At 39.7% G+C, this 26,291-nt stretch overlaps 1 protein-coding gene across 13 annotated transcripts in view; it reads left to right on the top strand.

Moving 5' to 3' along the window:
• Positions 1-26,291, top strand: part of ECT2L (epithelial cell transforming 2 like) — a 44,905-nt gene that overhangs the window by 6,235 nt on the left and 12,379 nt on the right. For 11 of the 13 annotated variants that reach the window (XR_013540595.1, XR_013540594.1, XM_020815683.3 and 8 more), the window contains exons 5-14: positions 772-1,012; positions 4,414-4,550; positions 6,674-6,807; positions 8,490-8,583; positions 11,374-11,542; positions 13,361-13,480; positions 16,465-16,557; positions 20,966-21,148; positions 22,916-23,019; positions 25,396-25,518. Coding sequence is in view for 11 of the 13 variants with exons in the window: in XM_020815683.3 (XP_020671342.3) it covers positions 772-1,012; positions 4,414-4,550; positions 6,674-6,807; positions 8,490-8,583; positions 11,374-11,542; positions 13,361-13,480; positions 16,465-16,557; positions 20,966-21,148; positions 22,916-23,019; positions 25,396-25,518 (1,398 nt within the window). In the remaining 2 variants the exon portion in view is untranslated. The remainder of the gene's footprint in view (positions 1-771; positions 1,013-4,413; positions 4,551-6,673; positions 6,808-8,489; positions 8,584-11,373; positions 11,543-13,360; positions 13,481-16,464; positions 16,558-20,965; positions 21,149-22,915; positions 23,020-25,395; positions 25,519-26,291) is intronic. The other 2 variants (XM_078383313.1, XM_072996087.2) reach the window with 1 other exon arrangement.

Here is a 26,291-nt window from a genome sequence, read left to right as displayed (position 1 = left end):
AAGATGTTAGCCAGCGGGACTCTGACGCCAGCCAGCGAGAAATTGTGTTTTGTTCGCAGAAAGTGATATCAACCTATTTCTAACCTACTACAGCTGGCACATCTTTTAATTAAGATGGAGTGTGGGATTCATAGGCTTTTAAACCCACGTTCTCTAACAGTGCAATCGTAATGGAAAAATGTGCACGCTGCAGAGGCTTTCAAATGGGCTGAAACCAGTTTTGCTGGCACAACATACCTTGAGTTGGCAGAACCCTCTCCTGCTAGCTGATCTCAGAGATCTGCTGCCTGAAGGATCTGCTAATGCAATTTCTATGCTGGCTATGTTCAGCCACCTAAACAGCTGAAAAGAGGTATAATATGGGAAGGAGGTATAGAGGTTCAGAACATACCTGCAATGCTAGAATAAATGCATGTAAAAAGGAGGGTAATCCTAAAATAATTTCCCACATTCCTGATCTGATTGGAATTTAGAATCAGCAAAGTTTCACTTGGCCATCAAATATCTTGGCTAGTTAATATTATTCTCAAAGTTAGGAGTGTATAAGCTTTATTTCAGCCTGAGAATAATTTTGAGACAAGATAGAAGGAAATAATAAGAATTTGCATACATGATTCTATGCCACGATCTGGGTATTTAACGAGTAAGATGCAGCCAAGCCAATTTACAACTATTGAGTTAATTTAAAAGATGATTTTGCTATTACCCTTATGATGCTTAGATGAGAGTTTCCATATGAAAACAAAAATTTTTTGCTTTTCTTACCCACAGGATAGTCTATGGATGCCAAAAGCTATTAAATTGGGATGGTTTCTTCCTTATACTTCTGAAAAAAATGAATATGGTGTTTGGAAGCAACATTATATTGCCTGTGCAACCAACCCAGATTACTTCGCTCCCAAGAAAACTGCTGAAACACATAGAACTAATCAATCTAAAGCTGAACATGAAGAAAAGATGCATGAAAAATGTTTACGAAAAACTTTGAGAGAGACATGGGCACTACACAAGAGTAAGTTGGTTGAAGCTATGACTTCTTTCAGTTATTGGTAAAGGACTTACTTGGAGAACAAGTGTAACTGAACTAAGTAGGGCTTGCTTCTGTGTAGCAATATAGAACTGGATTAGAGTGTGGCCTTCCAGACGTTGCTGGACTCCAGTTCCCACATAGCCAGTGGTGAATGATCATGGAGTTTGAAGTTCAAGAACATTTGGAGGTGCACAAGTTGCCCACTCCAAATGTTATAGGAGTATAAAATGGCATTTTAAACTCAATCCAAAAGACACACGTGCCCCCCTTCCAGTGATGAAATCAACTGCAAGCAATTCAGAATTTTATGGCACAGATAAGTGGAGAACATGGGTTGATTGTGCTATGATTCTTTTTCCTTCACATAGCAAAATGATTTTAAAAAATTGTGCCACAGTCTTCCAAGAATTTCTCCTGCATAAATTTCATGATAATGAATGGGGCTTGTGCACAGGTATGGTTATATTCTTGAACAATTACTATTATTTTAATTTTTTTTCAGTGGGACTTTCATGGTTAATAGTCTGGAAATTTTCTTGTAGAATTATTTCCAGTTGTTGCCCCTGTGAAAGGCAGGTTGTGAAACCGGGGTTTTCCTACCCTTCACTCTCCTGAAAGCCTATATGGTTAAGGGCTGCTGCTGTTGGATTTGTTACAGACTCACCAGCATCCCATGGGTGCCTCTTCATACCCTGCACTGCAGCTACCGGAAGGGTCATATATTTCCTCACTTCCTGTCCTGTCTCAGATGCATGATGAGTCCAAGTCCACATACTCACTAGGTGGTCTCTCACCAGTTTCCTCTCCTTGTCAGGTCAGAAAGTCTGCTTGAACAGTTCTGGCTACAGAACTTCATATGCCCTGAGGAATAATCACAGCTGTTCATCACAGCTGCCATTTATCCTGTTTATGGTTAATTCCAGAATGAATTTAGACAATCAGTTCCAAACTGTATCAACATCCATTTGGGTGTCAAGATAGAAGTCTTTTAATTGTTGGATCTTTTAGGCCTTGGATCCTTTAAGAGAAAGGTGGCACATAGACAGACAGACAGACAGACAGACAGACAGATAGATAGATAGATAGATATGAGAGAGAGAGAGAGAGAGAGAGAGAGAGAGAGAGAATGATTCAAGCAACATCAGCTTGTCTAATTCTACAAGCTTTATTAATCTACATTGTTCCTATGTTCCATAAGCATAAAAATACTTCAAATTTATGGAAAACATCCAAAAGACTTACACCTATGGAAAACTGTAGGCACAAATGTTTTTTTAAAAAATGTGAAAACTAAACTTACATTTCTGAATTCAGTCAAAATACATGAACATAAAAAGTACAGTGAAAATATCACAGAGAATGTTTAAACTATGTTCTAAAAAGCAGGAACTTGTGGCTAAAAAGGCACAATTAAAAAAAAGCAGAGAATGCATCTCTTAAAATATCAAAGCTGTTCAAAGTAAGAATATATTAAAGAAAATCATTTCTTAGCCTCTAAGCATATTATAATAAAACACAGAAAATTATTCTATGTCGTACTCAGCCAAACAAGTTTGAATCTATAGAGTAAAAATCATGTTGTCCTTGTCTGCTGCTGTCATTGTTGGTGCTACATGATAACTGACACTCCCTGGTATCAGTGTTGTCAGTATCTGCATGTGTGTGGTGTGATGTGATGGAATGCATTGTTGTGTTGTGTTCCCTATATGTGTTGCCTCCCTATATTTATAGTTGTCTCAGATGTTTACATTTCCCCTTTAAACTATCAACTTCTATTTTTTGTGGAGCTGTATGTACAGGGTTTTGATTCACCATGGAAAAAATTATAATAGAAACCTCTATCACTTTTACAACTCCTGTAAACTCATAAAAAGACTATTCAGATATTAAGATAATCAGGAGAGGCCTTTTTTCTCAGTTCCACCACCTTCACAGGTGTATTTGGTGGTGACACAGGAGAGAGCCTTCTCTGTTACTGATCCCAGACTTTGGAACTCCCTCCCACAGGAGGCCAAACTGGCCCCGTCTTTCCTTCCACAAGCAGGCAAAGACTTTTCTCTTCAGGCAAGCTTTCCCTCAGTGACTGGCTGCCTTAGTGACGTTTTTAAATGGATTTTTGTGCCTTAGTGCTTTTAATGTGTTTTTAGTGTTGCTTTTATGTTTTAGTGTTGTATTTGCTTGATCCTTTTTATTTATATACCTACTGTTCCTAGCTTTAAATTTTGTCCTTTAATATTGTAAGCTGCATTGGATCCTTTTTAAGGAGAAAGATGGGGTAAAAATATTTCTTCCCTCTCTCCCTACCTACAATTGCTGCAGATCAGAATCTGACGAGCTGCCACTATGATGATAAACATTATTATTTTGACTAATAATTACAGAGCCTACAAATTTCAATGGGTGTAAAATACAGTAGAATTAAGTCACAGGATTTGCAAATATCAGCTGCTAGTCATGTCAACAAATTGCAACAGTCTACAATACCAGTTATCCAATATACTTTCAATTCTCTCATGTCAGCCATGAAAGAAATTCCTTTGCAAGGTAATGCTTCTGTATAGTGGGGAGCTGATTTGCAGTGATGCTTAGTAAACTGCAGTTCAAAGCTCATTTTTAAAACACAGTTAAGGGCTGCTTTTTCTATATCCCCCCTTATTTATTTTAACACTTCATACATTAAATATTTCCCACCTTGACACCCTCCCTCTTGTTTTTTAAGGGTACGAATGTTGTGCTGGTGCAATGCATAGACAAACACCATCATGCTGAGTTTAATAAGCCATGGCATTAGCTGGAAAAAAGTAGAGATTCCCCCCCCCCCAAGCTTTAAAATATCTTACACAAAGAACAGAGTTCTTTGTCAGTCCTGGATGATCACAGCAAAACTCTGAGATAGCCTTCTCAGATTTAGTAGCGTTCATTAGACTAACTCACTTACAGGCTGGAGATAAAACTTTACAAGCAATGTTTATTATATCTGTTGTGAATAAGAAACAATCATCAAAATTATTACTACAGCAAGCACAGAAGAGATAATTGGACCATGAGTAATAATCTTCTCTTATACTTTATAAGAAAATAAATACAAGATCATTCATATTTTATTCTTGTCATTGTATATGAAGTTCTAGTTGTATGTGAAGTGAAAAATATGATACGACATACTGTATGTATGGGTGGTGTGTTGTTTCCATACAGTATATGCACCATACATGCGGCAGTTTCGTTCAGCTTGGTTAACTCTAGCTCTAGTTTGAGGACCATATGTTTTTGAACTATTGTATAATGTGCCAGCCACAGAGAGGTACAAGACGGAATGAGGAATGTGTCCTGTTTCAATTTGTGGAATTAAGCAGGGCTGTCTATTTGTGCTTGTTTTTCAGAGGAATTGTTCAAAGCTCGCCCACCTTGGATAAGTGGAACACGGCACTCAGGATTTCACCGATACAAATTTCAACCAAATTTGCCCCAGGCTGTCCACGTCCAGGCTAGATGGCCCCCAACAACCTTACTAATAAAAGTATTGCTTTTTTTTTCCAAATTATGTTGTTGACATATAACTAGTTTGTATGATTGTAATGGACTAAAGATGAAATTGAGTCTAGTCTCTTTCTAAGGCAAGTATCCAGAGTGAATTTTCCACAAAGGTGTAAAAGAGAGAAAATAAATAATGAGATGACAGTGGGGATGGATGCCTAGGGTGGCTGAGAGAGGAGCAATGGAATGGGTGAATTGGGTGTGTGAGAGAAAGGACAGGCAGAGAAGTGGTGGAGGAAAAGAGGGTACCCTGTACTTGCTGAAACTTGCAGCATAAATAAACTGGAGCAGAAAAGAACAGATCAAGTGCCATGTTGAACTGCAATACGGCTTGACTTCACGTGTTATGACAGGAGTTGTTGCAGATTTGTGATAATTTTTTCCAGGGAGTTTACTTTCAGTGTTACTAGGCTCTTACTTAGTGGCTCGGTGGGCTCTAATCCCTTTGAGAAAATTCAGCAATGTCATAGCCATTGTAACTCCTACTTCCTGTTCTTCTTCTTGCTTGCCCTCCTCTCCCAGATGCTGTGGGCAGCACAACCGTCATCTCCATATAAAATATAAAAAGATTATCATATAATAGACAAATTCAACAAGATGGGGAGCAAACAAAGTAAATCACAATAGAAAAAGAGAAGAAACATCAGGAGGTGGCTGGAGAGAAGGCCTGCTGAAACATCCACATTTTAAATTGATTTTTAAAGACACCCAGCAAGGGGGCCGTGCGAATCTCCAGAGGCAGATTGTTCCAGAGGCAAGGAGCCACCGCCGAGAAGGCCCGGTGTCTTGTTTTTTCCTTCCGGGCCTCCCTCGGCGTCAGGCTCCCAGCCTCACCTCCTGACTCGCACTAGTGACACGGGTAGAACATGGTGGGAGTAGGCATTCCACCAAGTATCGAGGCCCTAAACCGTTTAGGGCTTTGTACGTAAGCATCAAAACTTTGAAGTCAGTGTGGAACCGAATGGGCAGCCAATGCAACATGGCCATAATAGGAGAAATATGGTGGAATTTTCTCGCTCCACTAAGGAGTCTGGCTGCCACATTCTGCAGCACTTGGAGCTTCCACATCAACCTCAAAAGTAGCCCCACGTAGAGCGCATTACAGTGGTCTAATCTGGAGATTACGAGCACATGGACCAAGGTAGTGAGCGCCCCCGTATTGAGATAGGGTCGCAGCCGGGCTATCCGCCAAAGATGGAAAAAGGCAGAACGGACCACCGACGCCACCTGAGTTTCCATGGTGAGCGCCGGGTCCAGATGGATCCCCAGGCTGCGGACCCCACTCTTTGTAGCAAGGGTAACCCCCCCAAATGAGAGAGAGTCACCCAAGCCACCGATAGTGGGGGCACCCACCCTCAGAACCTCCGTCTTGTCCGGGTTCAGCCTCAGCCATTTTCCTGCATCCATTTCAGTACAGCCTCCAGGCAACGCTGAATGGATAGGACGGCATCTCCTGCAGTAGGTGGAAAGGGGATGTAGAGCTGGGTGTCATCAGCGTACTGATGACACAATGCCCCACACCCCCTGATGACCCCACCCAGCGGCCTCATATAGATATTAAACAGCATTGGGGAGATAACTGACCCCTGTGGAACCCCACAGTTGAGACTCCACGGGGCTGAGACACTCTCCCCAAGCTGAACTTTCTGGGGACGGTCCCCCAAGAAGGAACGGAGCCAGGCAAGCACGAGGCCACCAATTCCCAACTCTGAGAGCCTCCCCAGGAGGATACCGTGGTTGACGGTATCGAAGGTTGCCGAGATGTCGAGGAGGACCAACAGAGATATTTTACCCCTGTCAGCCTCCCTCAGCAGGTCATCATGCAGGGTGCCGTTTCTGTACCATGGCGCGGCCTGAAGCCTGACTGAAACGGATCCAGGGCATCTGTTTTATCCAAAAGAGCCTGAAGCTGGTCATCCACCACCCTCTCCACCACTCTGACGATGGCATTGCCTTCACTGCTGTTCCTGTCTTCCTAGCCACAAGCTCAATGCTTCCTATAGGCCTCCTACTCTTGACACATTTTTTGGAGAAGTACAATACACCCAACACACCTTTCTTGGGTCTCAGACAACTCACTCAATATATTGTGTCTCAATATTTCAGAACAGAAGTCCTTCCCAAAAAGATACACCTTCAAAATATTTTTCTGAAGAAGTTAAATTTGAACCAAAAGCAAAGGTCCCTGTGGAGGCTGAGAAACAGGTCATGTTGTCTTCTTTCAAATATTTACCCAAAAGGTAAGCCGGACACTTGGTTTACAGGCCCTAATGGAATGAACTGCCACATTATAACTAGAATCTCCTTTCCACATGCCCACATGTATGCATGTAGTAGGTGAAGTATTTAATAGGAGAGGAAGTATGCAGGATTGGTGAAGATCTTTACTGTTTTACACTGCCACTCCCACAAATACCATGAGCAGATTTCTCCAGGATGCCAAAGTTGATAAGATCTGAAGTTCCCACTGCAGATTACACAAGACTAGCAGACTATTGCTCAATTGGTTTGTGCAACCTGTTTGGGACTTTTCTATTCCTTACCATATGATGTTGCTGAATTTAGACTTCTGTCTGAATCAAACCTCTCTTTCAGCTTAATTGGGTTTTCCACAGTTAACCAGAAGAGTCTTGTGGTGCAGTGGTTAAGCTGCTGTACTGCAGCCAAAACTGTGTTTATAACCCGGGTTTCAGTCCCGGGTACCCAGCAAAAGGTTGACTCAGCCTTCTGTCCTTCCGAGGTTGGTAACATGAGTACCCAGTTTGTTGGGGGGGGGCAATGTGTAGCCCACACAATTAACTTGTAAACTGCCCAGAGTGCTATAAGTGCTACTGGATGGCATATAAGCACCATGCTTTGCTTTGCTAAGCATCAATTCCAATCTCATTTTCAGGCATGCACAGAAACAACTTGTGTCCAGTACAAAATATGTTGCTAAATAGGGTGACCGCTGACACATCACCAAAAAGAACATGTCTCACTGAATAGAAGGGCAAAAGCAAATACCATATTTTCTGTTGCAACTGCACAGCCAGCTGCAAAAATTCCTCAACCAGTCTGGGACTGGGGAGGGGGGGTCCTAGGAATTGCCCCCAAACATACAGTAATTTTTTCAATACTATTTCTTATTTTAATGTAATGTAATTTAAATTAAATTAAATTTAAATGTAATTTAATGCAAGACAGGAAGGTTTTGAATGTGGAGTGCCTTGTCCTTTATGCTTTCCTTTTTGAATTATAACGAAAGTGCTGAGGTCATCTGGTAAGTGTCCGGCTTCCTTTCTGAGTATTTTGAACTGAAAATTATAGCTCTATGTGTCACTTTTGTTATGAGAATTTGGTAATTCCCTTTTTAAAAAATTAATTGGAGTATCTGATAAAAACAATGCAATAGCAGCAGAAAAAAAAGTGCAAGAGAAAGAGAAGTAGCTTAACTTCTCAGCATCCACCCCTTCATAGTAACTAGCACTTTACTGTATATAATAAAAACCACCATAAAAACATCCTAAGTAGAAAAAAGTATATTTATTTATAGCTGCAATCTTCAGTTACAGTCAGAAGTATAAAAGAGAGGGGGAAAAAGAAGAAATTGCAGTCTCAATCATGTGGGAGACGGGGTTCACCATGCACCTGTATGGTCGGAGGTCAGGAGCAGAAAATAACATGTCTGCTTTGGTCAGAGGTCATAGAAGAAGAAGAGAAGGCAAACAAATAGCAGAAGTGAAGCAAACAGTAGCAAAAAGAGGAGAGACAAGACAGAGGTGGGAAAAATAACTTTGCTAATTGGTTAGTGGCAAAAACAGTCACCTTAGCTTGTGAAAGTTCCCTCTTCCCACTTAAACCCAGTGTTTAGTTGCATGGATGATTATTTTCTCTCTAGCAACTTTAACCCTAAATTTGCACTTTTACTCTTTCCTCACAGAAGTTGTCAAAATATTTCCCAAACTTGCCTGAATGGGGTGCCTTCTCTCCAGCCACACCTGATTTTGATATCATCCCATATTCCTGCTTATGAGGTACAGCTGGTTTCATGATAGCTTAATAGCCTCCTTCCTTCATGTAATTTGATGTTGTCTGCCTTTTGTGTTCACAAAGTACTGGAATACAGTGGGGTTCAAAGGATTAACTAGCGAGGAATTGGGTTTATTCCTTCTAGTTAGCAGAGTATGAGGTAGAAAAACAACAACAGGGGAAGAGATGAGCTGGGTCTCATCAGGCTCCCCTCCTTGATTTCTTTTATACACAAACTAGCACTATGTATGATAATATCATTCTAGAAGCATTTACAACAGAAAGAAAGTATATTTACTTACAGTTAACATCTGTAGTTACAGTCAAAATAAAAGAAAAAGAAAAATGGAGTTTCCAGAGGTGGAAGACCCTCCATGATTGTTGTTTGGAGAAATTTCAGAAATGGAAGAAGGACATCAACAAAAAAACAAATGGAAGCTAGCAAGACAAAACAGGAAGAAGGGCAGAGGCTTGCCTCAAGTGCCAGAGATGAGAAAAGAACTTTAGTAATCAAGTTAGTGGTAAAGGATAATCATATTAGGTTGTAAAACCTCCTCCCACCAATACCCAGTTTAATGCATGCAAGATTGCTATTAGCCCAGCATTAACAAGCTGGATAATGAGGTAGTAGAAAAGCATAACCAGACCAAGAATAAATACAATAACATGAGAATATTGCAGCAATTTTTAAATCACTGCTTGTGTAATTATTTTACACATACAGTATGAGTACAATAAATCAAGATTGAGGAAATAATTAAAAATGAGAGAAAGAATTGGTTAGTTCTGCAGACCTTCTCCTGGTCCTTATTTTGCTGATTCTCCAGGCCATCATCCTATGTTTTCACACTTTGGAAGCCTAGTTCCCATGTCTGGTTATGGAATGGTATGTATTTGTGTATGTACGGAAGTCCCTGCTCGTTGACATTCAGACTGTCCCACACTCATTTGCCTTAATTCTGGATGTTTTGCTAATGCTTGTATTGTATTATATTGCATTCTATTTGAATAATAACCCACCTTTCTCCCACAAATGGGACTCAGTAGATAAAAATAGAAACAGATATAGGTAGGAAAAAATGTAATGCTAAACCATTAGTTATTAATAAAATTGCAATATTAAAGCACTATTGGATTAGATGCTATTTCAGAACACACCAAGTCAAAGTGTGGGTCAGTCTGTTTTTCAAAAGCTGGTTCACTCAGAAGCTAGTCAGTTGACCAAAGCCTGAATAAAAAAGTAGAGATGGGATTTTCATTTGAAAATATAAGGAAAACACATAGCAGTAAACACATAATGGTGTTTTTTTTTTTTTTTTTTGCCGGAGGTGGGCCTCTTTCATCACTCTCCAGAAAAAAACTCTGTTAAAATCAAATTATTTAGTTCAACGAAGGACGAGTACATGAAGATTTTATTTTTTTCCATTTGCCCTCTTTCATTTGAGCTTTCACCTGGTGTCTATCAAATTGCTGAGAAAGTTTCCCATCAAATAGCATCATAAGTGCTGCTGTCAGGAGCCAATCAAAAAGTCTGTTTGTGGAAGTGGGGATTTTGAAGCTATAAAAAAAGGTCTGGATTGGTTGGAGCCCCTGGTTTCACTCCAGTTGTTCCTTCTGGTGGGCAAACTCCTTCCGAGCACCCTGTACCTTATGCTGCCTTTCTGCCTGCCTGCCTGCCTGTGCCTCTGGATCCTCTCCCTTTTCCCTTGATTTTGGGGGGAAATTTTACCCAATTCATTGGGAATTATTTTTGCTGCCTTTGTGCTGCTCTGCTGGAAGACTTCAAGTGATGGAGAAAGAGAAATCTCCTGTTCTAGTCATTTTGGTTGGGTATGGGGGAAAGCTTTGTGTATTTTTGCCTTTATTTGCTTGATGGCTTTTGTTCTTTTTTTGAGAAAGGGAGCTCTCTCTGTGTGTTTTATTTTGATTTTTTTCCCTATGTGTGTGTGATCCTTTTCCTGTTTAATTGATTTTTTAAAATTGTTAATTATGTGGTTATTTTACTGTGTATTTATTCTGTTAAAGATGTATATTTTGGTGGGGAGTTTTTGGGGACTGTTACTTAGTACTTGTTGTTGGTTGTACTATTGCTTGCTTTTCAAGTAGATTGATTCTCTGCCGCCTTGTGTCTTCTTTTGGGGGACAGTTTTTTATGGATTTGGGGACTTTTTTTACTACTAGCATCAGAAAAACAAATAGGGAAAAATTAAATGAAATGAATAAAAAGAGGTAGTCTCTTTCAAGGCAAATGAACAGATCAGTGCACAAAAGCAAGAAAAATGATAGAGGCTCTTCCTTAAAAAACTGAAAATGAAACAAGACAAAAGTTCTCACCATGCACATTTCTAGTAAAAAATCTTTTTGCTTGCTGGAAAAAGGTCAACAGGGAGGAGATAATGGCCATCCTTCTGGGGTGGGGGGAGTTCTGGAACCTACAAACAGTCATAGAGGAAGGCTTCTCTTGTATCCCTATCAAACACGCCTGAGAGGATGGTAGAATTGAGAGGACATCCCGCCCCTGTGAAGATCTCATAACCTGTCCTTCAGACGAAGATCTGATGTTTAACCAATAATCTGGCATTGCTAGGAAGTGAAATGTTTATTTTTGAGTGGTTTGTGAAATATGGATATGCAACAGAGCTAAAATCAGTGGCCACAAAAGCCCACCAATCACTTAATGGAGCACTGTGCATGCAAAGGAGAAACTGACCCAACTTCAGGCCCATTTTGGCCTTTCACTGTACAAATGATATGGTTCCTTCTATAGTCATGTTCTTTTGCTTTTTTTCTTCCAGATGATTTTGGACAGTGTTAAGCCTGAAGCAATCTCTGTAGTGTATGAACCTAGCGGTGCCACACTGGAAAGTCTTCTTTATTATGTGCAAAAGGCTTTGGATGGCCGAACAGCAAAAAGCATTGGGATTCTTAGTGATGGAGATTCCAGAGGCCTTACCCTGATTCAAGGTGGAACCCCTGTCAACCAGCAAAATGCTTCAACAGATAGCAGATTATTTTATGCTTCATGGAGCTCAATGGATTTGCCAACATTGTTTTTTCCAAGTGTTTGTCAATAGTCTGATGGCCTTGTTACAGATAAGTTGCAATCAGTGGCACAAAGAGGGCCCATGGTCTAATTCAACTCCTCTCCAGAAAAATGTGTGCAAAAAATTGTTGTTGCTTAGTCGTTAAGTCGTGCCCGACTCTTCGTGACCCAATGGACCAGAGCATGCCAAGCACTCCTGTCTTCCACTGCCTCCTGGAGTTTGGTCACATTCATGTTGTTACCTTTGATGACAGGTTCCAACCATCTCATTCCCTGTTGTCCCCTTTTCCTCTGATGTTGGTATTGCCCATCTGGTGATGTCCATGTGCAGAGTTGCCTCTTGTGTTGTTGGAAAACAGAATTTGTGATGACCAGCTTGTTCTCTTGACAAAACTCTATTAGCCTTTGCCCTGCTTTGTTTTGAACTCCAAGGCCAAACTTACCTGTTGTTCCTTTTATCTCTTGGCTCCCTACTTTAGCATTCCAATCCTCTATAATGAGAAGAACACCTTTATTTGGTGTCAGTTCTACAAGGTGTTGTAAGTCTTCATAGAATTGGTCAACTTCAGCCTCTTCAGCATCGGTGGTTGGTGCATAAACTTGGATTACTGTGATGTTGGAAGGTCTGCCTTGGATTCTTATTGAAATCATTCTATCATTTTTGAGATTATATCTCACAACAGCTCTTCCTACTCTTTTGTTGACTATGAGGGCTACTCCATTTCTTCTACAGGATTCTTGCCCGCAGTAGTATATTTGATAATTGTCTGAATTGAATTTGCCCACTTCCGTCCATTTTAGTTCACTGGCGCCCAATGAACTATGTTTATTCTCGCCATCTCCTGTTTGACCACATCCAGTTTATGAAGGTTCATAGATCTTACATTCCAGGTTCCTATGCAGTATTTTTCTTTGCAGCATCAGACTTTCCTTTCACTTCCAGGTGCATCCACAGCTGAGTGTCCTTTCGGCTTTTGCCCAGCCACTTCATTAGCTTGGAGCTACTCATACTTGTCCTCCGTTTTTCCTCAGTAGCATGTTGGACACCTTCCAACCTGAGTGGCTCATCTTCCAGCGTCATATCTTTTAGCCTTTTGTTTCTGTCCATGGAAGTTTTTTTTGGCAAAGATACTGGAGTGGCTTGCCAGTTCCTGCTGCAGATGGATCACGTTTAGTCAGAATTCTCCACTATGACCTGTCCATCTTGAGTGTCCCTGCATGGCATAGCCCATAGCTTCTCTGAATTACTCAAGCCCGTTCACCACAACAAGGCAGCAATCCATGAAGGGGGTGCAAAAAATTACATTTTAAGAAATAGAAAAAAAGAGGGGAATTATATGAAGTATAACTGTGAAAACAGAACAAAACAGTTATATTATCTTTATTGACAAAAAGTTTGCTTCTCACACACACATAGAAAACCATGTGGGTGAGGGGTATTTTTGCAGTAAAACAGTGAGATGGGCAGGTTAAACCCCAAGCTTGGTTGATTGCAGTCCATCACTACGAAACCCTTAAAAACAAACAAACAACACCAGGCAACATAATTACCTTCTGTGAAACATCTAATTGGTCCTAAGATTCTTAAGAAAGACTGCATACTTTGACCCCGCTTAAGAATGGACAGAGATAGATTGCTTCCAGTTCTAGGTGGATGAATTCAATCATAAGAACAGCGAAAACAATAATTGAATGTTATCATTTATTATTTCCATTTTGACTGATACAATTTCTTTCAGGTTACAGAATAAGTAGCAAGAACTTGCTTAAGCCTGAAGTGAAAGGATTTTGGGAGAAATTAAGATGTTGTGTAGAAGAAGGTGGCCATATAGACATCTTTGTTTCTCTGGCAGCATCAGGTCAGTTCTATTTTCTAGAGTCCAGACATATTTTGTTTGTTTACAAGAGGCTTAATCTAACAGAGTTGTTGATACCACGGGCTGCCAAAACCAGAAAGAAGTGGGTGCTGGATCAAATCAACCCTAGACTCCTTCTAAAGATCAGCCTATTGAGATCAAAGATCAAAGGCTATTGCACTTTGGGCAAGTACGGCTGACTGGAAAAGAGAAGAATGCTCGCAAAATGAAAGGCAGCATTAAAAGAGGAACATGTGATGGATTGATTTGAAAGAGGGAACCATGGCCTTGAGATTGCATGACCTGAGCAGGGCTGTTAAATACAGGACCTTTTGGAAATTGTTAATTAATTAGGGCTATCATAGGTCAGAAGCAACATGATGGCACACAATAATGTATCTTAACATTGGAACCCACCTAACTTTATTTGGCTTAAAACATCAAAGCTAGATGCATAACCAATAGATGGTTTTAAATTGAAGTAGCTATCACACAATAAGGAAATACACTTCCCTTTCTAGTTCTCGATATATTTCTGAAGCCAGAAACTGGAATTCAGAGCAATCAGGTGACGATTTCGCTACGTGCCCAGCACCTTCTGAGATGAGATTGTTGATCACAGGGAAATTTGCAGCCTTTTGGTTTCGAGAGCCAGGGTGTAAAAATTCCAAACATTGCTGCAGAGACTATAAGGGGCCCAACTGATTATCTCTACCAGATATGTAACATCAATTTATGTCCTTTTTTTTTTTTTTTTTGCACCATCCCTGAAGGGTGTGCGTGCTTAGAGCCTGAGGAAGTGAATTTAACCCACCAAAGCTTGCCCAATAAAAAAAATCACCTACTCTTGCATTTATGCCCTCTTAGAAGTTAGTTTTTTCCTTGACACAGTCGAATATACTAATGACATTTGAAATGGAAGGTCAAATACGCTGCTGTTGTTTACAAAAGCATAACTCATACTGTCAAGGCATTCTCAGAACATCAAAGGGCAGCCCGCCCTTCAGACTCCTGTCACCTGTAGCCAGTGCAGCTAATGGTTAGGAATGCTGGGATTTGAAGTCCAACAAAAGGGCTGCATTTAACCATATTTTCTATAACATATCCTTGAAACTGAACTGTAATAACCAGTCATTCTTTCCTCAGTATTTATGCACCACCAGAGATGTGTTACGTGCAGTATATTTTAAGTATTGTTTGTATATCATTTTTTTTCTTCTTGGAATTTTGAAATACAGTAATCTATCTTCCCTAACAGCGGAAATTCCTGTGAATTGGATTTCCTCACCCACCCCCTCTGACCCTACAAAGACAGGAATTCATTCTCTAGCATTAGTTTCAATTTATATTGGTGCCCCGCATAGCGAGGTTAATCCGTTCCGGATTAATCATCGCTATGGGGAAACATTGCTATACGGAATTGAAAACGCCATAGAAATGCATTAAACTTAGTTTAATGCGTTACTATGGCTCCTAAACTCACAGTTGTGCGAAGTTTCCCCATAACGCTGCCATTTTCGCGCCCTTGGTAAGCGAGGGCAGGGTGCGAAAACGCTGCGCGTGGCCATTTTGGGCATCCAGTGGCCATTTTGGAACTGCCAATCAGCTGTTTTTTAAATATCGCTATGCGAAAATCGGTAAGCGAAATGCTTACCGATCGTCGCAAAGTGATTTTTTCCCTATCTAAACATCGCAATGCGATCGCTTTTGCGGTCACAATTGCGACGTCGCTATGCGGATTCGTCGTTAAATGGTGCGCTCGTTAAGCGAGGCACCACTGTATTTATTCATTCATTCCCTGGAAGGGCTCCTGAAATGCCTTATATAAGATCCATTAACACAAGGCAATACCCGAATGGTGTTTGAATTTACTAATGGTATGATATTAACATAACCCTGGATCCTAAGCTAATTTTGTTGGGTTCTATCAAAAGACTTGTTAATAAATCAGATACGAAACTGGTTCCAAGTCTACTTGTTGTTGCCAAGAAGATGCTATAGCAATGCACTTGGGAAAAACAGAGCCGCCTTCTGTAAATGGCTGGTTTCACCATATCTGGAGCACTGCCTGATTAATTAAATTAATGTATTATCAGAGGATGCAAGGAATTATTTGTAAGGTGCAGATTAATTTTATGGGTGATGAGCAATATTTGTTATATATTGGATTGAGAAATAGAACATACCCTTTTGTTTGTAATGAACCATTATCAAAATTACTGTTAATTTCCTTGATGCACAGCTTTGAAGAAGATGATTTGTCATCAAAAGCTCATTATTTGTTGTTGTTTTTTTTGTTTTATATACTTAATGGTTGATTAAAGGTACAGCCCTTTCCCTCTTCCTTTTTGCCTTTTGAAATGCTGGAACGGATTAATTCCGTTCCCATGCATTTCAATGGGAAATGGTACTTCGACTTACGAACTTTTCGACGTACGAACGTCGTTCCAAAACAGATTAAGTTCGTAAGTCGAGATACCACTGTATCACCTACTTCTGCATTTGTGTTAATTTTAGGAATACAATTATATATGCATAGATTAAAAGAAATCTCTGCACTGCAGACTAAAAATTTTTATAAAGCATGACAGAAAGGGAAAAAAGGACGAGAAAGAAAGAAGAAAACAGAAATCCTGTTGTAGTCACAGTGTTCTTTCCCTAAGTGTGACTTCTCAGGTGAACCTGGGGAAGATCATATCCCAACCACAACATGGAGATAGTCACATAGATAGAGTTAGGTGGGATTATAATGATCAGCTGATAGTCTCCATTGACTTCGTTTTTAAACATATATAATTACATGTAACAAAATATTATTCTGGACTTTAAAAATATACATATAGTGCCTTCTCCAAAATTTAGCAAAGATTAGGTTGACATGATATTTGGGCCAAGTAAATTATAAGATATAATTCCAAACGTGTGATGTTTTATATTTTAGAAATATGCAATTATTACATTGTGTATAAAAGACTATAATTTTCCAGAAGCAGGCATGGAAGTTCTTTCGCAGCTGTCTCATCTGACTGGGGTATTATTTAGGACTCCCACAGGAATAGCAACTGGATCATACCACCACCGTAAGTGTAAAATACTGTACCTATTCAGATTGTGTTGTATGAAATGTCTGGTTTCAGATGATACTGTGAACCTGCTACAGCCAGTCTTATTCATCATTGGAGCTCCATTTTAGTAGAAACACCGGCATCGTTGTCTCAGCAACAGAACCTCTAAAATATAATCTCCTTTGCTACTGTTTCTTAGAAGAGTAATGTTACTTATTTTGGGGAAGGTGGAGGCCTTCATACTTAGCAACACCAGGAAAGAGTGGTCTTAACTGACTAGATAGGCGGGATATAAATCGAATAAATAAATAAAATAAATAAATAAATAAAGACCTGTCAGCTGTTGCCAGTCAGAATCATCCATTTGGTACAAAACAGAGCCACTCAAGTATTAATAGCTGCTAGGCTACTGGATAATATGCTACTTACACTGTACCCGTTGTACCAATTGCCAGGGCGATCCCAGCCTCAGAATAGTGCCCTTTGATATGATTTTAAGGAATGAAACAGAGTTTAGGTTACTTGAAGGAACATTGTAAACCATGTCAACCTGCTTGCATTCTGAAATGGGCATTGCTGGTCCTACTTATGCGCCAGCCTGTGTAAAAACAGTGAGGCTGGCAGTCACAGGCATAGTGCCTAGTACCACTTGTGGGGTCCCTTTTCCAATTGATGCCTACTTGGTGCCACCATTACAGACACCCAAAGAGGTTCTATTGATTTACCTGCCTGCCTTAACCTATAGTTTCAATAAATGATTTCATTAAGTACCAACTGGTCACTAATTTCTCACCTTGCCAAAGACACAGGTTATCAGAGATCTCTGTAGGCTCTTTAACTTATTACTCCTGAAGAAGACCCCAGAGTAATTAATTGACTGAAAAACAATAGACTTTGAACAAAACCTGCTTTTCTGCCTCTCGGGACTTTGTCTTTCCTTTATGTTGGGTTTCACTGGATATTTCCAGTTTCTTTTGCACTTGTGGTTATATGGTACTATCTTATTTTAACTATTAATTTCCATTTTACAGTTACAGTGGGGTCTCTACTTAAGAACTTAATCCGTATTGGAAGGTGGTTCTCAAGTTGAAAAGTTCTTATGTTGAATCTGCATTTCCCATAGGAATGCATTGAAAACCATTTAATCCGTATCTGCTCTTTTCCGTCCATAGAAACTACAGTGGAACCTCTACTTAAGAAATTAATCCGTTTTGGAATGGTGTTCTTAAGCTGAAACTTTCTTAAGTTGAAGCAAAATTTCCCATAGGAATGGACTGAAAACCAATTAATCCGTTCTGGCTGTTTTTTTGTTATATAGAGGTGTGTTCGTACATTGAAGCATTAGTTCCCATAGGTGAACTCTACCACTAGGGGGAGAAATTTTTTTAACCTAAGATGACCTAAGGTTAAAAAAAGAGCAGGAAAGGTTTTTTTTCCTGTTCTTATCTTGGATTTCTGTTCTCAAGTAGAAGCAAAATTTAGCAAATGGAGCTGTTCTTAAGTTGGATTGCTCTTAAGTAGGGACGTTCTTAAGTAGAGACCCCACTGTATTCTTATTGTTCTTTTTTTAAAAAACAATTTTTTTTGGTTTTCATTTTGATTGTATGCTGCCTCAAATGGTTTCTCCTAAAAGGTGGCATGTAATTTAAATATAATTAATTAAATGAAACCATGCAATAGGAAACTGAAGGAGGTCACAGTCTGGCTTGGTATGCACATTTCTATATAAATAGACAAACAGTTAAGAGCATAGGCCCATTTTCTAATGGTCTGACAACAGGAATCCCACCATTCAAGAAGAGGAAAAGCAAGAGCTCGTTCCCAATGAATGCCTTTTCTCTGGCAAGGGGAGAAAGACCATTATAATTGATGGACAAATATCAGTCCAATTTTGGAGGAATCTTTACCCTCCTATGCGTAATTAAAGGATGTATATTTAACAATTTGGGAAGGAGACGGGGGGGGGTGTCAGCTATTCCAGAACAAGGCTCTTATAAGTATTGTTGCTTTGGTTCACAAGCACTACTGTATAAACAATTAAAACACAGGCAAAAATCCAAAGAAACGAAACAAAACACAAAAATATTTGGCACCTTAAAGACTATTATATTATTAATGTGAGCTTTCATGGACATATCCACTTCATCAGATATAAAGAAACAAAATGAAATGGAATGAAATGCAGATGAAAATATCAGTTTCACATTGTAAATGTTCATTGGTTACATGCAGTAATTAGGCCTACATTTGTGCATAAGTTTTATTTCAGCTATTATAAGTGATTTCCCGTCGCTTGTCCCAGCTCCTGCCAACCTAGCAGTTTGAAAGCATGCAAATGCAAGTAGAAAAGTAGGTACCACCACGGTGGGAAAGTAATGACATTCCATGTCTAGTCACACTGGCCACATGACCATGGAAACTGTCTTCAGACAAACGCTGGCTCTATGGCTTGGAGATGCTGATGAGCACCGCCCCCTAGAGTCAGACACAACTGGACTAAATGTCAAGGGGAAACTTTACTTTTACCTTTACCTTGAGCATAAGTTTTACTTCAGCTATTTCCCTCTGTGTTCTTGATTTGTAATGATTCTGTTCTGAAATTGTGACTTTCAAATCTTTCACAGAGTGACTTGGTAGACTAAACTGGTTGGAGACAGGTTTCTGTACATTGTGGCTTTGGATGTCAGATTTGTGGCTGCTGATCTGTTTCTGTAGAGATTGTCCTGTTTGTCCTATGTAGAGTACAAAGGGGCATTGTTGGCAAAAGATGGCATAGATCACATTAGCTGAAGAACAAGTGAAGATGCCTTTGATATTGTGTATGGCATTGTTAGTTCTTTTGATTGTGTTGCCAGAATAGATATGTGGGCAGAGTGGCATCTGTGTCTGTGGCAGGCTTCAGTCTCCCTCTCTGTGTAGCTGTCCTGTGGTCCATTTGCGTGTTCCTATTTGTTTGTTTGCTGTTTTGTGTGTGTTAATATTTGTTGTGTTTCTTTGGATTTTGCCTGATATGCTTGCACAGACTAACATGGTTACGTCTTCTAAAACTACAATTAAACATTTACATTTCAGTATTTAATAACAGCTTGATAGATACATCACACTGGCCTAAAACATTGCCCTCCCATAATTCCTTGGCCAGCTTTGGAAGTTGTAAGTCCAACACATCTGGAAGGCACCACACCAGGGAATCAAAGAATCATGAAGTTGGAAGGAGCTCATAAGGCCATCAAGTCCAACCCCCTGCTCAGCGCAGGAATACAAATCAAAGGATATCTGGCTGGCAGGTGGTCGTTTAAATTTCTCTTGAATACCTCCAGTGTCGGACCACTCACCACCTCTCAAGATAATTGGTTCTACTGCCATACTGCTCTAACAGTTTTTCTAATATTCAGCTGAAATCTTGCTTCCTGTAATTTGAGCCTATTGTTGCGTCTCATGCAGTCATGGATGACTGAGAACAGATCCTGCCCCTCCTCTATATGACAACCTTTCAAGTATCTTTCAGTCTTTCTTCATAAGGTTTGGTTTCCAGCCCCTTGATCATCCTTGTTCCCTCCTCTGAACTTGTTCCAATTTGCTGGCATCCTTTTTGAAGATGAGGTCTAGCTGGTGCTGAATAGAGCAGAACTAGTACTTCACAGGGTTTGGATACTATAATTCTGTTAATAGAGCCTAAAATAGCATTTGCCTTTTTTGTAGCCTCATCACACCATTGGCTCATATTCAGCTTGTGATCTATGATGATTCTGAGATCCTTCTCACTCGTAGTATTGCTAAGCCAGATAGCCCCCATCTTGTAACTGTGTGTTTGGTTTCTTTTTCCTAGGTGCAGTACTTTGCATTTATTTATTTATTTATTTATTTATTTATTCATTCATTTATTTATTTATTTATTTATTTATTTATTTATTTATTTGTTTGTTTGTTTGTTTGTTTGTTTATTTGTTTATTTGTTTATTTGTTTATTTGTTTATTTATTTGATTTATACCCCACCTATCTGGCCCACCAGGCTACTCTGCTAAATTTCATTCTGATGTTTTCAGCCCAGTGTTCAAGCCAATCAAGATCATTTTGAATTTTGTGTCTGTTTTCCAGAGTGTTAGCTATTTCACCCAATTTTCTGTCATCCACAAATTTTATTAGAATTCCCTATGTCCCTTGATCCAGGTCATTAATAAAAATGTTGAAGAGTACTGGACCCAGGATTGAGCCCCGGGGTACCTACTTGTTACCTCCTCCCAGTTTGAAAAGGCAGAATTATGCTCATAAAAATATATTGGTTACTCTGTTCTTTAGCTAATGCAAAACTATTCTTGACAGTAAAGTCTGATACAGTGCCCATAAACATACTTGATCACCTTTTGCAACTATACTTACTAAGTGAAAAAAAAAGAAAAATTATATTTTGTATCATTATAGTTCTCAGTGAATGGCTGGGAAATCAGAAAGACAACTATCCTCCATTCCTCTACTTCTCTGAAACAAAACTGCTGGTGTGGCTTAGATTCACAGAACTGTTGGAAGATGCACTGAAAGCTGCCAGGAGAAATCTGAGACCATATTTTTGTGATTTGCAGAAACATGTGGCCGGCAAGATTATTGGTAAATACTTTTAATTGTTGCTTTCAAAATATAGCTGAGGTTAAAACTCTGTTGTAACGGGTTATACGTTTCAAAAATGTAACATGTTTGTACAGTTATTATTCCACCATGTATGGAAGGAATGGCTATTATTTAATGGCTAAAATTCCCTCGCACAAGTAATGCCATGCAATACTGATGACGTGATCAGCCACAGCAATTTTTTGGTAATAAAATGTTTCTAGTTTCTCTCCTGAAGGTCCCAATGACCTTACCATGGGAATCATGGTAAGGTCATTCTGGTGACGATGATGTTTTATAGTTAAATACTTCCATCCCTGTGCTGCAGCCCTAAGCGGATTAAAAATGAAAGGGATTCTGCTGGGGACTTTGGCTCTCTGTCTCTCTCTCTCTCTGTGTGTGTGAAATCAGAATGTTTTAATTTTAATTTTTTAATTCCTGAAAAATCACCACAGCTGATGATATCATCAGCCTTATACTGTGTAACTTGCAGTAACAGAATTTCAGCCAATGTTCTATTCTTATATAGACATACTGAAATGCAGTACTCATGCACGCATTGTCTCTAGGCAAACAATTTTTCCCTTACTCCTTTGTGCTTACTCCACTGTACCAAACAGTGTGGATTTTGTTAAAGTTCTGTCTACATTATTATATTTTAAAGTCAGCTTCTCTTGTCTTCAAGAAATTAGATCTCTACAATAATTTTTTTCTAAAATATTTCAAAAATCGTGAATAAACTCTTTAAAGATTATCCCCTCTGCTCAATTATGTCTTTGTTTATTTAGGAAATGGGCCTCCTTCTTCCTCTTACTCCACTTTTCTTCTTTCCTTTTCCTCCCCACTGGAACTGCCGTCTTTTGTGGAACAGATGTTAGAAGCAGGAAGGGAAAATATGGGAAAAACTATAAAGCTTCTTGGGAAGTTGGGCAACTTATAATAACCCATAAATGTCAAATAGAAGTTAAACTACTCCCAACAGTACCCCGGCCTCTCTATGGCTTCCAGGCAAGCAGGAGATACAAAGACGTCCACCAGTTCTGCTACCCCCTGCTCCATAGCACAGTTGGGTAACTGCTAAAATTGGAAAGTTCTGAGATAACAGCAGACACCCACTGCTAATTCATTTTAGAAATTGGCTCCATTGAAAATAGTCTTTGTAAAAAATTGTAAGGAACCCCTTTCAAAATGATCTGTGTTGTATATTTTTGCCTGCTTGCTTCTGTTTACTGAAAACCTCTGACTGTTTTTACCTTCTAACCTCTGCAGCAGGAACAGAACTCTTACAGGAGACAGTTTGAAAAACCACATAAAGCTAGGTTTTTTGTCATTCTTTCTCAGAGTTGTTCCTGATTTAAGCCTTGTGTTGTTTGGATGGTAAGAAAAACACCACGATCATCAGTGTACAATCAGGTGCATATGGGAAACAAACACTCTGTATGAATGAGCCCTCTGACTAGGGTTTTTTTTTTAACTTGATTCATTGGGGAAAACAAGGTAGGATTAATTCCTTGTGTATCAAGATCAATAGATATCTAATTTTGGATCATTTCTCATGGTGGGATCTACTAGCAATTATGTATTGTTGATAAACTGTATCACTGAGAAAAGCTTGAAGAAACTAAAATTGTCTTACAGTCTGACTCATCAGATGATTTAATTTATTATAGATTCCCTTTTGCTGTAATCCGATTACTCCATTTTTTGATGAGAAGCCTGTTCCATTTTCAAGTTTTTAACATTTCAGTAATTAATTGCTATATGCAGGTCAGATTATGTTTGACACTCTGAGCTGGTCTGAAGTTCAAAACCATCAAGGAATAGCCCAGGCTTTAGCTGATGGATTAACTGAACTTTCAAGAGGAAACCAGGTGAGTTAAGCTAATGGTTTTGATTGAATTATCTCAAAGTTTAACTGTTAGGTGTTGCTTAAATTGGTTCAAGGCCATTATCAGCTTAATGCACTCTAATGTTTGTCACGGAATTTGGCGACAGTAGAAATACGCAGAGTTACTGAAGACACAGGTTCTTCTTTTGTTGCAAGACGGTTGTATTTACAGTATTTACAGATATTTACAGGCAGGCATCTTAACAGCATGGCAGGAACTCTTTATACAATCTGACAGCATGCATGGCAGCAAGTGGTGGAAGAGGAAGAGAAAGACACAAAGCCACAGTCCACTTATATGCATGTACATGGCATATTTTGTCCAATCAGAAGACAGATGACGTCATCCTTTGCACCTGGTCTTCTTCTGGTTTCAAGACATTGCATCATCTCCAGAGTGATTCAGCATTCTCACATCTGTGCACAATGGCAGCTCGTTAATGATACACTTATACATGTTCAGGCCTATAAAATTTCTATATTCTGACAATGTTGATGGGAAAGAATATTCTCACTGTACTGGTCCTAAGATGCCATCTACCAAAGCCTTGTACTTCTTCACTAGCCACTACTGGCATTGCTGTGGCACTTCCATCCTTGTACCTCTAGTACCACAGATGTGCTACTAGGATAAATGCCATGTGAATTGGCTTAGGCCAAACATCACCAGCCCATCATTTCTCCTAAAGGGTTGGCTGAAGAGATTTTGTTGTTTGACACAAAGGCTATGATGATACTCCCTTCCCACTCCAAGTATGAAAGCTGACAAGACTAGACACTGAATCAACATTGCCCAGTGATAGCATCCTCCACCAAATCTTGAGGTTCTGTCCTCTAATAACTCTCAACTGCTCCTTGCCTTCCAGCATCCGAGGCAACTGCAACATTGTCACTACTAGGATGTCTGGCTTTGGTTGAGAGGGCAGTCAAACAACAAAGAGCCTTGTGGTCTGGGCCACAATAAACTGAGAGAGGAATAGAGCTTGGAAAGGTTACTTTCTTATACTGCAACTCTCAGAAATCTCCAGCTAGCATAGTTCAAAATATGAGTGATAGCAAGCATTAATGTTCTTTTTCCATCTTCTAAGGAGAACTGAACTGTTAGAAATAAATAGCTTGGCGATGAAATGTTTTTGTGCTAATATTTGCTGCTTAGGACTTGCAAGCATGCCATGTCTCAACCTTTATCGTACACTCTGCTACCCCACTTTCATGCTCTGAACATTCTTCCAGCAATGATTTTGTCCCGAGTATACAGGAAGCTTTGGTGAGGCTCATGGAGAAGTACACCCTTTTTTGTGGTACACAAACCAAAAACGTTTCATTCCATGCCCTTGTGGTGTAAAATAATGCCTGTTAGAATCAAAAGACTTTGGCAAACAGTTTCGCACGATAGCGGCATGATGGAATGCTGCTGTATGATGTTTGTTTAGAAGCTCCTCTCCCTCAGTCATGGATCCAGTTTGTTTCTAGCACCGACTGCCACTCTCATAGCATGTGAAGTGACTGTCCAAGTGATGAAGAGACTTCAGAATTCATGACGCTCACAATTAAGTACTTCAAAGAAAAATTTCTGAAGGCATTGAAGTAATCCTAAAAGAGGCTATGGGTTCAATCCACTTCTTAATCCCTCATGAATGGATTATTGAGTATTTACTGACCTAAGATGGACAGAACAACTCCCATTCATTAAGGTAAAGATTCCCCTTGACATTTAGTCCAGTCATGTCCGACTCTAGGGCATGGTGCTCATCTCCATCTCCAAGCCGTAGAGACAGCGTTTGTCCGTAGACAGTTTCCATGGTCACGTGGCCAGCACAACTAGACACGGAACACTGTTACCTCCCACCATGGTGGTACCTATTTATCTACTCGTATTTACATGCTTTTGAACTGCTAGGCTGGCAGGAGCTGGGACAAGCGACGGGAGCTCACTCCGTCATATGGATTTGATCTTACAACGGCTGGTCTTTTGACCTTGCAGCACAGAGGCTTCTGTGGTTTAACCCGCAGAGCCACCATGTCCCTGCTATCTATTCATTCATGTAGTTTACTCTAATTGGGATTAACATTTTGATTTAGTCTTATAGGATCATGTCATTCAACCCTATTATGCAGATTCCATTTGTTATCATGATGCTGGACCTGTGGAAACCTAACTGAATTTATTGATTAATAGAATTGTAGAACTGAAAGGAATTCCAACAGTCATCAAGCCAAAAACGGAAATCAGATTAAAGGAATTTGACTGATATACAGCTTACTCTGTCCCTCCTTTTGACTCACGTAGCAAATAGTTGTCTTTGCTTAGAAAAGGGACAATAAACATACTATACTACTTCCTTTTGTGGTTTAATAGGAAAACCCACTTGAATTTCTGTCACACTTTCTGATGAAGAAAAGTATCAAAAAAGAAGAGTTCAGAAACCAGGTTGTCTCGACTGCCAGCACAAGAGAAGCATGTGTTGGTGTGTCAGTTCAGGTAAAAAGGAACCATGCTTGTCTTGGGCATGCGCTGTAGCTTTCTAGTATTTCCATTCAACCCTATTATTTTGCAGCCTGATTAAAGAATAGAGAAACTGTGGCTGAAATCCTAGTGTGCTTAGTATATTGTAAAGTTATGCCTGAAGAAGTTCATGGGGGATTATGCCCAAGCAGTCCACATATCTCATTGTGCAAAGAAACACACAATGAACTACATAATAAACAGTGCAGTGGACCATGCAGTGGGCCACACAACTGACCACACAGTTGGCAACACAATCAGCAGCTGTAGAACTGCTTCTCAGATAAGATCTCCACCTTGGTGCATATTTTGTAATAGATTGTGCAACTTAAGTTACACAGTCATAGGCACAGAACAGGATTTCAGCCAATTGGTGTTAAAATAGTTTAAATCCAAGTATCTAAATAGTGTAATAGCTTTTTAATGTTTTTATTGACATGCTCTTCAGCACCTCATATCCCACAAGATATTTCATGTCCAACTTTCTACTCTGTAATCTCCAGCATTTTGAGCCAAGATGGCCATTACTTAGGGAGTACAAGACAAATTAAGCCCATTTCAAGATCTAATGCAAGCAGCCTTCCAGATCTCTGTCACAACATAGTGTTTTAGAACAGTGATTCCCAACCATGGTTCCCCAGATGTTCTTAGACTGTGACTTCCAAAAGTTCTTGTCAGCACATCTAGTGGTGAAGGCTTCTTGGAGTTGCAGTCCAAGAACATTTGGGGAACCAAGGTTGGGGACCACT

Source organism: Pogona vitticeps, chromosome 1, assembly GCF_051106095.1.
Source record: "Pogona vitticeps strain Pit_001003342236 chromosome 1, PviZW2.1, whole genome shotgun sequence".
In the NCBI taxonomy this organism is placed as follows: Eukaryota; Metazoa; Chordata; class Lepidosauria; order Squamata; family Agamidae; genus Pogona; species Pogona vitticeps.
This window is presented reverse-complemented; position numbering and strand designations above follow the sequence as displayed.